Source organism: Mixophyes fleayi, chromosome 7 (assembly GCF_038048845.1).
Source record: "Mixophyes fleayi isolate aMixFle1 chromosome 7, aMixFle1.hap1, whole genome shotgun sequence".
NCBI lineage: Eukaryota > Metazoa > Chordata > Amphibia > Anura > Limnodynastidae > Mixophyes > Mixophyes fleayi.
The window spans coordinates 73,619,032-73,634,752 of record NC_134408.1 but is presented as its reverse complement, the minus strand read 5'-3'; the positions used below and the strand labels follow the sequence as shown (position 1 = coordinate 73,634,752).

The 15,721-nt window shown below is 42.5% G+C and overlaps 1 protein-coding gene across 2 annotated transcripts in view; it reads right to left on the bottom strand.

Moving 5' to 3' along the window:
- Window positions 1–15,721, bottom strand: part of VPS16 (VPS16 core subunit of CORVET and HOPS complexes) — a 521,592-nt gene that overhangs the window by 42,683 nt on the left and 463,188 nt on the right. For both annotated transcript variants that reach the window (XM_075179978.1, XM_075179979.1), the window contains one exon: window positions 2,978–3,074. In XM_075179978.1, the coding sequence (XP_075036079.1) occupies window positions 2,978–3,074 (97 nt within the window). The remainder of the gene's footprint in view (window positions 1–2,977; window positions 3,075–15,721) is intronic.

Sequence of the window (15,721 nt, the reverse complement as noted above, 5' to 3'; positions counted from 1 at the left end):
TTTTCCACCAATGTGTTATCTACAACAATTTTACTAATGACTGGGAAAAAAAAAGTCCCGATCAGCATGTTTGATTCCTGTTGTGACCCCTGGCTTGTTTCTGTACCCTGCTTGAACTCTATTTGCCCCGACCTTTGTTATTCGGATTACCTTTCTTGCTACCAGTCCTGACCTTTTTGCCTGATATTCTGTTTGCTATGGACCCACAACCCTCGGACTGTCCCTGGATTGTCTTATGAATTCGGATACTCCTCCTACCTTCTGCGAGCATAACAAGCTCCACGGAAATGGCGGCTGCTATAGATGAAGACCTCTACCGCCTGTTCTAGTAGCTGATGCTAGAGCCGTCAGTCATAACAGGAACGTATGTATCCATTCAGTGATGAAGAGGATCAGAGTGTGACAGGAAGGACCTCCAATGCCACCCTGTCTGTTGAATTGCTAAGGACCGGCTGGGTTTGCCTTGCCACCGTCCCCTTTCTTTCTCCCAAATGCACCCTCTAACCACAGTAGGAGGGGCTTTTTTTGTTGCCACCACTAGGCTCCATAGCGGCACCTAGAACTGCGTCCTTCTGTGTAACTCTTGCTCGTACCCCTGACCTCTTGCCTTCAGATCAGGGTTGCTGTGGATGATTCTCCCTGGCCTAACACACTGGTCAGAGCTGCAGGGTAGCGGACAGAGCATTGGTACTGGAATGCTGGGTCCCAATCTTAGAACAACCAGATAACGGATTAGATTTGGTTTAACCTGTAGGTCACAGGAATTACAGCAGGTGAGTAGGCGTCAAAGCAGGTTCCTTAAGCAGTGATGTTTATTAGGTTAGTAAGTCCTAAAAAGAACAGTTACACACTCACTAGTTTGAGGTACTAGTGATATCCAGAAAGTACAGGTGGAATAATACTGATATATGGACAAACAGTGTACTTTTTATACAGATTTACACAGATTCCCCATCAGGAGGTAATCCAGCCTCCTCCTGGCACTCTGACCAATCCAGGGCCTTCATGCAGCCTGAAGGGGTTTAACACCTTATATATATTGCTGCTATTAGCACCACTGCGTATGAGGTTTTCTATTGAATGTTTACCATCAGGATATAACATTTCTCTAACCTTGCTTTGAACGCAGTTTAACTTGCAAAACTTACATTCATCTGTTATCACTTGCATAGGGAGTCTACCTCCTCCTGTCTTTCAGGCTCAACAGACGTTTTGGTCACTCAGCGATTAAAAGGTCTAATTAACATGAGATTCCTTGTCTCCGGACAGTTTAAAACCCCAAACATCACATATTGTCTCAGAAATAAATACATTTCCACTCAAACCAATATAAAAAATAAGTATATTTTGAAATGATATACAGAGGTGCACTGCACTCCTAACTGAAATAAATATCTCAGTTATTTCTACGTGATCCAGCCACAAATACGTTATTTATAAGTGATCCAGCCACAAGGAGATTCGTCCCAAAAGTGGAGGATATACCTGTAGCTAGTATGTCATCCAAAACTATTCTCACTATTGAAGATAGGGATCCCGTAGCAGATTTCATGGATAGGATGATGAAATATGAAGTTTTTTAGAACAAATGTCCATCTGTAACCACTTTGAAATATGGCGTGGCTATGGCCTCAGTTGCACTTAGGTTATTGGGAGAGACACTTTGAACAAATTTCCAAAAACAATTGAGCAGACAATTCATTTTGAAAAAGCATTGAGGTTATGCAGATGTAAACAGACATAGTATTTCTGTGTGAGGCATCCTTAGACACAATTGTTATCTCAGCAAGGGTCGAATGTATATATACACTATATACATATAATATCCACATTTACGAATACCTTTATGATAATAACCAAAATTTATCTCAATACAATACTACTTCTGTGTGTGTTAATACAAGGAAGACTTTTATTACTTCTATACTCGTTCATGATTCATTAGAACCACAATTCATTGTTGATCGTTGATTTTAACTGTTTTTATTTTACTTTGATAATCTCCACAACTAATTAAAAAAAATCTATACATGAAAGCAAAGTGTCAGAGATTTCTTGTCATGGACAGAAGTACTACGATCTTACTACCTACACCTAATCACAGTACACACTGCACCTAAATACATCTGCTGATATACCTTGTTGGGATTTGCATAAAGCAACACCTTTTCTCCCTGGTCAATCCACTCCTATTCGCTGGGTTTGTGAAAGACAAACAAATTGCTATATGCACAAACTTATTCAAGTGAAAAGCTATGGAAAGAGTAGCTAGGGCATTATCACAAGTAGAACTACATTTACTTTTAACCTTTTTGGACCAGTGAATATTAAAGTCTTGACAATCCATTTTATTGTGTCTTCCCAAATAGTGGTGAATTCTCTTTTGCTCTGATTAGCTATGTGTGTTTTTAGCTGTAAGTCACACTCATCTATGGAAGGTGCTGTGGCACTTAAAACCGGGGAATGATTAACTCGAGTTAAGCTATCCGTCTTTTCATCAATGGTAAATAAACTATCAGATGATATACTTAAATGTAAAAGTGACCAGACTATTATTTTAATATCAAATTTTGCCATTTCCCATATATCAGAGCACTACTAACATCTAGCAGACTCCCCTGTGACTAACTTCTGCAAAGATAACAATGTTTCACTCTGGTATTTTTTGGCAAAACTTAAAATATAAAAAGTATATCCCCCTTCCCCCCCAAAAAACAAGCAAAATCAAATAAAAAAAAAACTAGATACATTTAACGAATTCCAGAAACTGTAAAGAAAAATGGGGTAAGGCATAGGTTATGATAAGAAATAGTGAAATTACATGCACTCCCTCAAACATAAGTAGCATGTTTTTAGACTGCAGCATGGTGGGAGATCGTATTGAAAATAAAGTTTGTAAGATATCTTCTTGAGAAAATAAATGAGGATTAAAGTTGCACAAGGCTGGTTATATTCCCAACTTGAAACAAGCACTTACTAGGTATCCTATGGGAGATTTTTTACTTTTTGAAAAGTTCTCCAACTCCTCCCAGTCTTCCTTCTCTGACAGTGCAGATATCTTCAGCCACCAATACCTGAAACAAGAGGGAAATTCAAAGTTTTTAAAATGTATTTAAGGTTTTCACCTGGAAGAAACTTGGGTGTGGATATACTCCATTACTTGTTCCCTTTCCCACACAGCAAACCAGTATTTTTTTATTTTTTTAAACCTTTTTATTAGAAACATCTTTTTTCAGTAGAAAAGGCATTACATAATCTCGAGAGGCTAGTGAGTGACAGATAACACGTGTTTACATACAACAGAAGACGTAAACACTCTCATGGTATCCTCGTATTCAGGAGGTAATTGCATATTTATCTAGTACTGTAAAGATGTTGTTTTAACATTTCAGGGTTATAGGGTATAGAGGGGGAAGGGGGGGTAATGAATGGAGGGGGGACATGTAGGGACCAGAGGAAGGGATGGGGGGTTAAGGATTCACGCATCAAGTAAGAGAAAAAATAAACTTGTTTAGAAATATCATTCCATGCTCAGATTACACTAAAACTGGAGTGGATGTTAGTTATGATATAAGGCCCATGAGGACCAGACTTTGTAGAAGGAGATGGAGTAGCCCTTCAACACACTGGTAATGTGCTCCATTTGGTAAGTATGCCAGATCCGACTGCAGACCATCTGAAGTGTTGGTGGTGTGGAGCTTTTTCAAGAGGCCGCTATTTGACATGTGGCAGCGCTGATGATATGCCTGAAGAATTTATGCTCAGATTTGGTAAGGTCTGGGAGGGGCAGCGGTAGTAAAATATGCTTAGGGTCAGGTGATATATGAGTATTTAGGATTGTTGAGGCTAATGCGAGAACTGCTGTCCAGTAAGGGCGGATCCCGGGACAGTCCCACCATATATGCATGAATGTTCTAGTCTGACCACAGTTTCTCTAGCAGTCAGCGCTAGTCTGCAGGTATATTTTTTGTAATCTCGAGGGAACATAATACCACCAATGTAACAGTTTGTTAGCATTTTCTTTGATGCAGACATTTATAGAGCAGCGAGCTGTACAATCAAATATATCTGAGCACTCTTCATGATCTAGCTCGGTCCCCAGGTCCACCTCCCACTGCATCTGAAAGCAATCCTTAACAGGCAGAGTGGCAGGAAGTAAGGTATTCTAAAGAATAAATATAATACCTTTGGAGGCTGGGCCCGAGAGGCACAGGTTCTCAAATGTGGTGGGTGGTCTAGAAGAGAGTTGAGCTTTAACTGTTTGGTGGTAGTGCCTAATCTGAAGATACTGGTGGAACTGTCCCAGAACAAAACCACACCGTTCTAGCAGCTCAGAAAATTGTGGAAATATTGCTGTTTTAGTTATATGATTAAGTAACAGCAGCTTGCCTTTACCTGCCCATTTTGTATACATGGAACGAGATAACCCGGGCATAAAAGCTGGATTAGACCATAAGGGTACCAGAATCGAAGGGGTGGGTGAGAGGGATGCTATGCGATTACATCTAGACCAGATTGATAGAGACAGGGCTAGGACTGGATGTGCTCGAACAGAGACCGGGCGCTGTGCGGCTGGAAGCCATAGGACTGAGCAAATTGGTGAGCCACCCAATATGTCCGATTCTATGTCCAACCATATCCTAGTTCCAGGGGAAGAATGCCATTGTACACACTGGGCCAGCCTCGCAGCGTAATAGTAGTTGCGGATGCCAAGACCACCCGCTGTGGGAGAGCGCTGTAAGATGCGAGCAGAGATCCTAGGCTTCTTGTTTGACCATACGAACCGCATTATAAGGGTTTGCAACATTTTCAGGGTTGAGGGGGAGACCCTGATGGGGAGAGTATATAAAAGGTATAATAACCTTGGGAGCAAGTTCATTTTCACAGACGTAATCAGTCCATGAATTTGTCCCATGTTTTTAGGTCTTTTTTTTTTTATACAGGCTATAAGGGGTAATTAGCTTGGTAGATGTTTTCCACCTTTCTGGTAAGGGCTATGCCCAGGTATCTTATGTGTTCGGAGTTCCAATGGAAGGGGAAATTTAATTCTAGAAGTTGCTTTAGCTTAGGGGGAATATAAAGATCCAGGAAATCTGTTTTGGTTGTGTTTATCTTGAAGATTGATGTTATGGAGAAAGTTTCGAGCTCTTGAAATAGATTGGGGACAGTAGTTAATGGGTTAGTTAGGGTTAGGAGAATATCGTCCGCATAGAGGGCTATCTTGTGAGTACTGAAAGGTAGCTGTATCCCGGTTATATTAGGATTTATTCGAATTCTCATGGCCAGAGGTTCTATCACCAAAGCAAATAGAAGGGGAGATAGGGGGCACCCTTGTCGGGTTCCGTTTCGAATAGTGAAAGATGGGGAGGAGCATCCATTCACCTGGACCGATGTCGATGGGTTATGGTACAGGGCTGACACCCCCCTGAGGAAGCGGTCTTAAAAGCCATACGCAGTTAAAGCCTGCATCATGAAGGGCCAGCCAACGCGGTCAAATGCCTTCACCGCATCAAGTGACATGAGGAGGGAGGGTTGTTTGTTATCATTAATATGTTGGATAAGATCTATTATCCATCTAGTATTGTCCGCAGCCTGTCAACCCGGGACAAAACCAACTTGATCTGGGTGTATTAGCCTGGGGAGCACAGAATTAACCCTATTTGTGAGAATTTTAGCATATATCTTGAGGTCAACGTTTAGGAGTGATATCGGACGATTGCTGCTTCACAGGGAGGAATCCTTACCCTCTTTTGGGATTACTGATACTCGGGTCGTCGCCGGGTCAAAGGGGGTTCCTTTGAGGATGGCGTTAAACCATGTGGTGAGTTTAGGGCTAAAGACGCCTGCAAATTTTTCTGAATATTTGGCTGGGAAGCCGTCTGGGCCTGGAGCAGAGGATACTTTCATGCCGCGTAAGGCAGCTGTGGTTTCCTCCTCTGTTATGTCTAAGTTAAGGAATTCAATCTCTGCTTCAGAAAGCTGCGGGAGCCGGCAAGAGTGTAGGTAAGCATTTATTCTGTCTTCTAAATCAGGGGGTACGGCGAAGAGGCATCTAAATTATATAATGATGAGTAACACATCTGAAATTCTTTCACTATCTGACTAGGATTGTATGTCTCTGCACCCTGTGAGCTTTTAATTGATGTAATCGTGTTACGTGCACGTCTCTGCCGCAACCTACTAGCCAGGAGAGAATCCGCCTTATCACTTTTTCGTAGAAGAGCTGATGAATCCATTTAAGACCGCGAGTCGTTTTTTTGGATAGGACCGCGTTGAGCTGGCCCCTCACTGCCGTCAGCTCTCGCAAGTGAGATATTTCTAGTGAGCCCTGATGTTGATCCAGGAGGGAGATAAGCCTAGTCTCTAGTGCGGCTATCTGCTCTTTTTCCTCTCTATGTCGAGCAGAGGCGATGCTGATGAGCCGCCCCCGGATTGTGGCTTTATGCGCCTCCCAGACTGTGGATGGCGATAAATCGGGGGCTCATTCAAAGTAAAATAATCATTAAGTGCCTCCTCTAGCTCTAAGCGTGTCTTAGGGTTAAGTAAGAGGGTGTCATCTAGCCTCCATGTTAGGTTTCGCCTAGGTAGATTTGCTACTTTTAACTCAAGTGATACCCCCATATGATCTGTCCAGGTAAACGGATGAACCTCAGCTTTATAAAGTTTGGTTGCTAATTGTGAGTCTACAAAAAAATAATCTATACGAGTATATACATTATGAGGATGAGAGTAAAACGTGTACCCCCTATCAGTACCATTGATAACCCTCCATGCATCCAAGAGAGAATATTCTTTAAGTAAGCGAGCAAATTGTTTGGAAAGTTGTGTGGGGTGTATTGGCGTTTGTGCAGATGTTGTGACAGTTGGGGATTTATCCAAATTGGGATCCAGTATCGCATTGAAATCACCACCCAACAGCGGGTGGCCCTCCGCCTGTTTGCTAATGAGGCTAGCAAACCAGTATTATTATTATTATTAATTTTTATTTATAGGGCGCCACTAGGTATCCGTAGCGCCGTACAGGGACAGACAGAAACACGATACAGGGTGAGACAGCACAGTACAGTTAACAGAAATCACAGTAACTCTGAAGCTCAATGAACAGCTAGATTAGAGGTGAGAGCCCGCAGCGGGGTAGAGACAGGGGCCGGAGGACCTCGCGGAGGAGACAAGGAGCTGGAGAGCAGAGTTAAGGTGGTGGAGAACAGAAGGAGAGGAGGCCCTGCTCGGAGGAGCGTACAATCTAAGGGGAGGGTAGGACGGACAGAAACACAATGGTAGGAGGAGGGAATGGGGATAACGGAGGTAGGGACAGAGGGGGGGGGAGAGGAGAATGAAAAGGAGGGAAGTAGGAGGGGGACAGGAGAGGGAGGGGGGTAGGGGGAGACTGGGAGGAGGTCAATGGGTGGGGGACTGAAGGGCTTTAAGGAAGAGGTGGGCTTTTGAGAGGGGTTTAAACAATAAACAATACTGCTGTCAAAGTCAGATTCCCATTAAGTTATACTATACATAGTTGCCGACTATATGCAAGAAAGTAAATAAAAGGGAAAAAACCACATATCCCTTCCTCTCCCCGTTTCGTCCCTTCCCTCCTGCTCATTCCCCCATTACCTACTACCCTCGTCTCCTTCTCCTTACTGCTCTGTCCCCATTTTCCTTTCTTCCCTCAGTACCTCTCCTTGCCCAACATTAGCTTTCTTCTTTTTGCCCCCCCTTCTGTTACGAGCCGCGGCTCCCTGACGGGCCGCTGCGGCTCACTTCCGGTTGTCCCAGGCGTCCAGGCAACGACCGGGACGTCACTTCCGCCCTCCGCCTCCCGGTTGCCTGGGCAACAACCGGGGCGCTCTGTCTCTTCTGCTGCAGCGCCCGGCCAGCTGTCCTACAGCCGGGGGCATGCGCACAGAAGAAATTAAACTTTTGTTTATTCCAGCGGTTCCTGTATATATATACATATGGACAGACCACACAGGAGTTATATAATTTTTGACGTGATTAAAATAGCTCTACAATCTCGTTGATGGCTTCTGGACGACTCCTTTCTGTTGTCTCAGAAGACCTATCAAGAGATTAAGGATGTTCTCATAGAATATTTTGAACTTAACACCGCAGATGAAATTGCACCAGGTACCCGTTGGGAAGATCATCAGACCACCATTAGAGGTAGGCTAAGTAAAGCTTTGGCTGCATAAACAAATGGCTTCTCTGGAGATTGTCTCCCTTGAGACTAAGCTAATTTCTCTGCTCGCCCAACATAAACTATGCCCAACTATGGCTCTCTTGACACAGACTACCACACTTAGAGGTCAACTAAATACAATTATTGCTCGCAGAGCAGCGAACACTCTTAAAAAAATGACACCAAAAATTTTATGAGGAGGCTGACAAGGCCGACTCGATACTTGCCAACAAACTACACCAGAGAAAGGCATTTGGACTAATAACTGAAATTAAAAAAAACACACAGTAATTAGCCAGTTTATGACCCAGTGCAGAATGCCGAGGAATTTCATGACTATTATTACTTATCAAATCGCTGAAGTCGTCCTCTGGGCCCTAATAGCCTCACCCCTCCAATATTACAAAAAATTTGCTAATGTTCCCACCTCCCATAAGACAGACTTTTTAAATAAAATTCTGACTTGCACTTCTTTTGACGCTGTGACAAGCTTGGCCACTATCGCTGTCATTCCCAAACCAGATAGAGATCCCACTTCCTGCTCCAACTATAGACCATTCAGATCTCATTACTAAACATAGACCTTAAAATTTACGCAAAAAATTTTGAAAATCGATTGAACTCTCTCCTTCCCTCCCTGGTCCATCTGGATCAAGGTGGGTTTATACCGGGCCATTAGTCCCTAGTTAACACCAGATGGGCTATTGTGCAGTCTATTCATTGCCGTAAACAATCATTACTGAACATGGTGCTTGACGATGAAAAGCGTTCAATGGTATTTCCTGGACTTTCATGTCTAGGATCCCAAGATTATTGGGCTTTTACTGGTAAATTTTTAGACGGTCTTTTAGCTTTATACCAATTACCTAGAGCAACGGTATTGACCCACTGAGTCACTTCTCCTTTTCTAATTTCCAACAGTACACGGCAGGGACTGCCCCATCTCACCTTTAATCTTTGCCCATTTAATCAAACCATTAGCCACAAAAATCCATTCCAACAATGCCATCCAAGGGATTAAAGTAGGGAAGTCTGAACATAAACTCTCCATATATGCAGATGATGTCCTCTTGACCCTATCAGACCCTTCTGTTTCCTTGTCCCCACTTCTTGCGACTATAACGCTTACAGACATATTTCAGGATACAAAATAAATCCACAAAAGACAGAAAATATTGATATTTACGTTACAGACGACATTAGAACAAGTATCACCCAACAATTCCCCTTCAAATGGCATGAAAAAAAGATGAAATATTTATGCATCCATATTACTAAGCAATACAACCAGCTCTGCCAAGCGAATTACCCTAAATTGCTCTCCCTGGTCAAATCTGACCCAGAAACCTGGAATCATCACCTCATCTCTTGGATAGGGTGTATAAACTCAATTAAAATGAACATTTTATCCAGATTTCATTATCTTTTTGAAGCTTTATGTCTATGTATCTCTCCCTGTGTGTTTAAATTCTTACAACACTACATGTCACAATTCATATGCGGCAGGAAACGCCCCAGAGTTCGGCTTCTCGTCCTACAGAGGATGGCACAGGGTGGTGGCCTAGGTGTTCCCAATTTCAAACATTATCTAGCGGCGCAACTCGTCCAATGTATTTTGTGGAACATTCCTGGCTCCTCCAGAGTCTGGGTTTCGATTGAAGCAGAGAACTTGTGTATCTCCTCCATTTCCTCTCTCCTGTGGTTCCCTTGGCCTAACTGTCTGCACTCTGCTACTCATCACCCAGTTGTAGCTTACTCGTTATCCCTCTGAGACTGAAATACAAGATTTAAACGGGCTCCTACTCCTAGCCTGGTCATTCCACTCCGTTTGACAATTCTAAATTTCCACTAGGTTGAATATGGTCTTCTTTTGAACTTTGGAAATGGAATGGTGTTTTTGTGTTTGAATATCACTAGGGATCTTTCCTTCTCTTCATTTGAGGACTTAAAAACTAATTTTGTAATACCCAATATGCATTTCTATCAATATCTACAACTAAGAAATTTTCATTACACTAATAAATCATGCTTAGGTACCAGGCCATTGACAATTTTTTTTTAAAGTATATTTTATTGACAGTTTTACAGCTTTAACAGCATACAGGTTAGACTGTAAATCAAGCAATTTGTTAATAAAAGTAAACTAATAAGAACATTGTTATAATGCTAAATAACAAATGAGGGTGGAAAGAAGGAGAAAGAAAGTGAAGAAAAAGAAAGGGGAGAAAAAAAAGGGGGAGGGGGAGGGGGAGGGAGCGAGGGAGAAGGAGGCTCAGCCCGGCATCCTGATGTCCGCCAAATGTTCAGTAAACCATTTGTAATCGAGGTCACAGTATCGTTCTTTATTTTAATTTTGATTTTGATCGGTCTCTGGTTGATCTGTTCCGTAGATGGCAAGCCAAGGTTGCCAGGTATTTTGGAATTTAATGGGTTTATCATTTATTATACTTGTAATGTGCTCACAACGATAAGTCTGCCATTATCTGTTAATGATTTCAGCTAAAGTGGGGGGTTCTAATTTTTTCCAGTTTGCTGCCACTGCACATTTAGCGGCGTTAAGAATATGGCCCACAAGTGCTGCTGTATCAATTCTATGTAGGAGTGTGTATGAAGGACAGGGGGGTATTTGTAGTGTGGTGACTCTATATATTAGATTATGGACTTTTTGCCAGAATCCCACCATCTTAGGGCATGCCCACCATATGTGATGGAAAGAGCCCTTTTGCTCACAGTTCCTCCAGCATAAGTTAGAGGAATCAGGATAAATGGCTTTTAAGCGAGTGGGGACCAAATACCATCTATAAAGTAATTTATATGCATTCTCCTTGGTCTTCACACATATAGAGCTCTTGGCGACACGTGCACTAATCCTGGCCCAATTCTCCACCTCTAATACTTCTCCAAGGTCTTCCTCCCACTTAAGCTCATACAGATCTTTGTCGGGTTGACGAAATGCCACCAGAAGGCTGTAAAATGTTGAGATTAATCCAGTAGGGAGGGATTTGCTTCCGCAGAAGGATTCTAAAGGTGTAAGATGGTAAATGGTTTTAAATGCTGAAATTGAATGATATAAGTGTCTCAGCTGTAGGTATTGGTAAAAACGGTTATGTGGGATGCCGTGCCGTCGTTGGAGGTCCGCAAACTCTGGGAAAATACCCAAAGGGGCTATGTCTGTCAAGAACCTGAATTCACATGAGGACCAGAGCTGAGAAAAGAATTGTTGTTGTCCAGGGGGGAAGGCTGGGTTATTCCATAATGGAAGCATAATTTTGCGATGTGCTAACAGGTGAAATGTTCGGGTACAGTAGTCCCATAGCTGTAGCCTGTGGGTCGTATAATAGTTGCTGCGTTTGATCCCTAATGGCTGCAATTCGGTTGCGGGCACGTTGATTCTGAATCCTATGAGCCAGTAGCGTGTCGGCTTTATCTCCCTTTTCATAGAAACGCTGCTGAAGCCATTGGAGGGTCTTAGCAGCTTTTGTGGAGAGTAGTTTGCCTAACTGTCCTTTCAGAGCTAGTAATTTAAGGTAGGTTGTACGTTTAGGATAGTTCTGGTGTCGGGAAGTGAGGGTTTGCATTTGGGATTCCAGTTTGGTAACTGTCTGCCTATGTATTCTTTTGTCGTGTGAGGCTAGGCTAATCAGTCGCCCTCTAATAGTTGCTTTATGGGCTTCCCATCTAATGGCAGGGGTAGTTTCATCCCGACTGTTGTCTGTTTGAAAATCATCTGAGGGTTGTTGTATTGTGTTAACATTATCCTGTTTTAGGAACAAGTGGTCAATTAATCTCCACCTATTACATGGCATACAAGTTGGCAAAATGTCAAGTCGCAAAGTCACGGCCGAGTGGTCAGACCAAGGGACCGATGCGGTGGAGGCTGATTTCAAGTGTTGTGTCATCTGAGAATCTACAAAGAGCATATCTATTCTGGAGTAAGTGTCATGTGGCACTGAGTAGTGTGTGTAGGTTCTATCACTGGAGTAAAGTACTCTCCATGTGTCGTATAGGTTAGCATGAGTGAGCCAGGATTGCAATTTTAATCCTTCATCAGTAGTGCGACTGCCACCACGTGTTGATTGCAAGTGGTCTAGTTGAGTGTTTAAGACGGTATTAAAGTCTCCACCTATGATTATTCTCCCCGCCCTAGGCCATGAAAGTCTGGCAAAGAACGCATTTTGAGAGGTGTTGGGAGCATATAATGTAGCTAAAGTTATGGGTGTGTGTGAAAGAGAGCCTTTGAGAATGATAAATCATCCTTGGGTGTCTATATGATTGGATTCTATTATTAGAGGAAGAGTATGATGAAGAAGAATTGCTGTGCCTTTGACCTTTTGAGAGGAGGTAGAGTAAAATACCTGGGGGTATTGTTTACATTGTAAATTTGGGTGTGTATGTTTAAAATGTGTCTCTTGGAACATTACAACTTGCGGGGAGTGTCGTTTTAAATACTGTATCAGTATTGTGCGTTTTTGTGGAGTATTAAGACTATTAACATTAATGGTCATAATCGAAAAAGTCATGGCTGGTACCAATAGTAGTCAGACCATAGTCGATTACAATGATACAATTGGAGGGGCAAGATGCCAAGCTGAGGGGGAAGGGTTAAGAAGGAATGGGACAGGGGTAAAGGGGGTTTGGAAGCATAGGTACAAGGAAGAAGACAACTTGACTGGCAAGGGTTGCCTTCCATAAATCGAAACCAGTACATCCTGTGTACTTGGGGAGTGTGGGGGGTGGTTGTGTTGCAAGAGGGACACTTGCGCGGGGGGGGAATCCTGGACGTAGTGAATAGTTAGGTATGGTCATGTGAATGCAAGATGCATTCTAGTGTGTAAGTAGGAAAGGGTTATATGTAAGAGAAACAACAGAGTGCTTAACAAAACAAAATCCAACATCATGTTTAGATATATACGGAAATCTAACAATTAACATTGAATGAGAACTTTGGTATTATATTGATAACGTTTTTGGTCTGATGCACATATAGTCTATCCGTTGTTAGCCCATCGTCTGATGGCTATTCTAAATGTCTATCTCGTGTTATCTAAGGGGCAGCCTAAGAACTGCTAGAGGGCTCAAGTATAAAGTTATTCTCCTGAACACGTTATCGAACCTTTCTCAACAATTTGGAACATAAAATTGTAAATTACAATATTTAGACATTCTAGCTATTTTGAAACCAAAGTTATCAATCCTCATTGCTAGCATTCTATCAAATTAACATAATAAACGGTACGTGAGTCCTGGACCGTTTTTGAGACAGAACAGGAGAGGGACACAATGTTCCATATCTGTGGAGAAATTAGAGTCCTTTTCGTTTCATCTAGGCTAACGTCCTGGGGGGGGGGGGTTCTCTGTTTATCTCCGATGGTTAACGCCTATTTGTGGTAATTAGTCAATATATATGACCTTTCCTCTGATTTCATCGTACTTGTGACCATGATGCTGTAGGAGCTGTTGGTCTTGGAGTCTCTGCTGCAGCTGCTGTTGGTATCGAGGATGCCGCTATTCCAAAGGTGGGAAGAAGGGCCGCTCCTTGTTCCAGTTTCTTAATTTTATGAGACTGGCCTTCATGCCCTATCAAGAGGTGAAACGGGAATCCCCAGCGATAACTAATTTTATGTTAACGCAGGAGTGTGCTAATTGGAGCAAGATTCCGTTGTTTTTGTAGGGTGATGGGGGCCAAGTCTTGGTATACTTGGAGGTCCACTCCTTCGAAAGCAAGCGAAGTGGCATTTCGGGTGGCCGTGACAAACTGTTCCTTATATTTATAATAGTGAAATTGTACTATGACATCCCTTGGTGGTTGGTTCAGTGAAGGTTTAGGACGCAAAGCTCTATGGGCTCTGTTTGTTTGGACTTCTTCCACGGATGCACCTGGGAGATAGTGGCGAAATAATTTCTCCAGGTATTTAGGCAGGAGATCGTTATCTATTGCTTCTGAAATATTACGGATGCTGAGGTTGTTCCGTCTGGAGCTATTCTCTGTATCCTCAAGATGCTCCCTGAACGATTCCATATCTGTACGGATATCTGATAGTTCTGTAGACACAAACTCCTGAAAATGACAGACCTCGTCCACTTTTTGTTCTAAGTCCGCCGTTTTTATGCCAATAGCTGCTATTTCCTTACGTAGTTCTGTTACTACTTTTTTGTTTTCTTCCTGAATAACGCTACGTACTTCTGAATGGATGGTAGTCTTGATGATGTCTCTCAGCTCCGTGGATATTGACATTTCATTGACCAAGCTAGTATCGTCGTTTTCAGAGTCTGATTCTCGTGCTGGTGAAGATGTTAAAGCTTGCGAGGTATGCCTTTTTCTAGCTTGGGTGAAAATTGAGTCTGTACCTGGGGTAGAGATTTTTTTATTCTTGTGTAGCATTGTGGCAGTGCAGACCTAAAGATAGACAAAGTCTGTAGGATCTAGTGAATATGATGGGCGAGCTTGCTTATTGGTTGGTTACCTTTCTCTCTCCCATTAATATAGCAGAGGTTTTATAAAGTTAGCGTGTCATGGATTCCCCCGTGTCCCGATGTATTAACAACTCATTTAGTCGCTAGGTTGCATTCCGGCCTCTTGTTCCCCGATCACAGCCAGGGCAGTACTCGGTGTGAGGCAACGTGGCCTCTCTGTCAGCAGGTCTCTACTGATTGAAGATGACAATAGAGCAGTGCTAATAGGCACAGTTGAGCTATATTTTCAATGCCAATAGACCAGTCTGGGTCCCGGCGTTATGAAATTACTGCTAGCCAGATTCCTCCGAGTGGCTATATAGCACTATATTGCTACGAGGTATGTGCCGTACAAATAAATTTAGGTTTTCTGACTAAAATCAAACAGCAAGTACTTCTGTAGTTATCCAGGTGGCCACTAGGGGGCAGCGGTGCTCTATAGTAAAGTAGTAGATAGAGAAAGGCATACCCTTCTAGGTTAGATAATCTTGAGTGGGCTTGACACAGTGAAACCTATGTAAGGTTTTATGATGTATAACAGTGGTCAGGGAACAGGGGTAAATTACCCCAAATGGGGTAAAAATGAAATTCCTGGGGGTAATGCTGCAAATTCACATGCTGTCAGTTGGATTGTAGACCCTTTTAAATGTGAAATTGCTGTTGTACCAGAAGAGCCTCAAGGGTTGGCAGAGGCACTTCTTGAGCTTCGACGCAATAATGAAGCACGTATTGCATTTGAAAACAAAGCAGATCTGTCATATTTTTGGATGTCAACAGCTATAAAGTCATCAAAATTGCACATGAGGAGACAGTCAAACAGTTGCTGCCTTTTGCAACAACCTACCTTTGCGAACAAGGATTTTCCACCCTAACGAACATAAAAACAAAGCAGAGAAATTGATTGGACCCTGAAGACTGTATCCAAATTGCTCTGACATCAAAATGCCCCAATATTGATGCTCTCGTATCAAAAATGAAGCAACATCATTTCTCCAAAACCTGAAGTTTTGAAGTTGAAGCTGCCAAAGAAATTTTGAATAGATTCAATAAAATTCAATAAAATTTCCTTCCTTTCAAATCAAGGGGGTAACG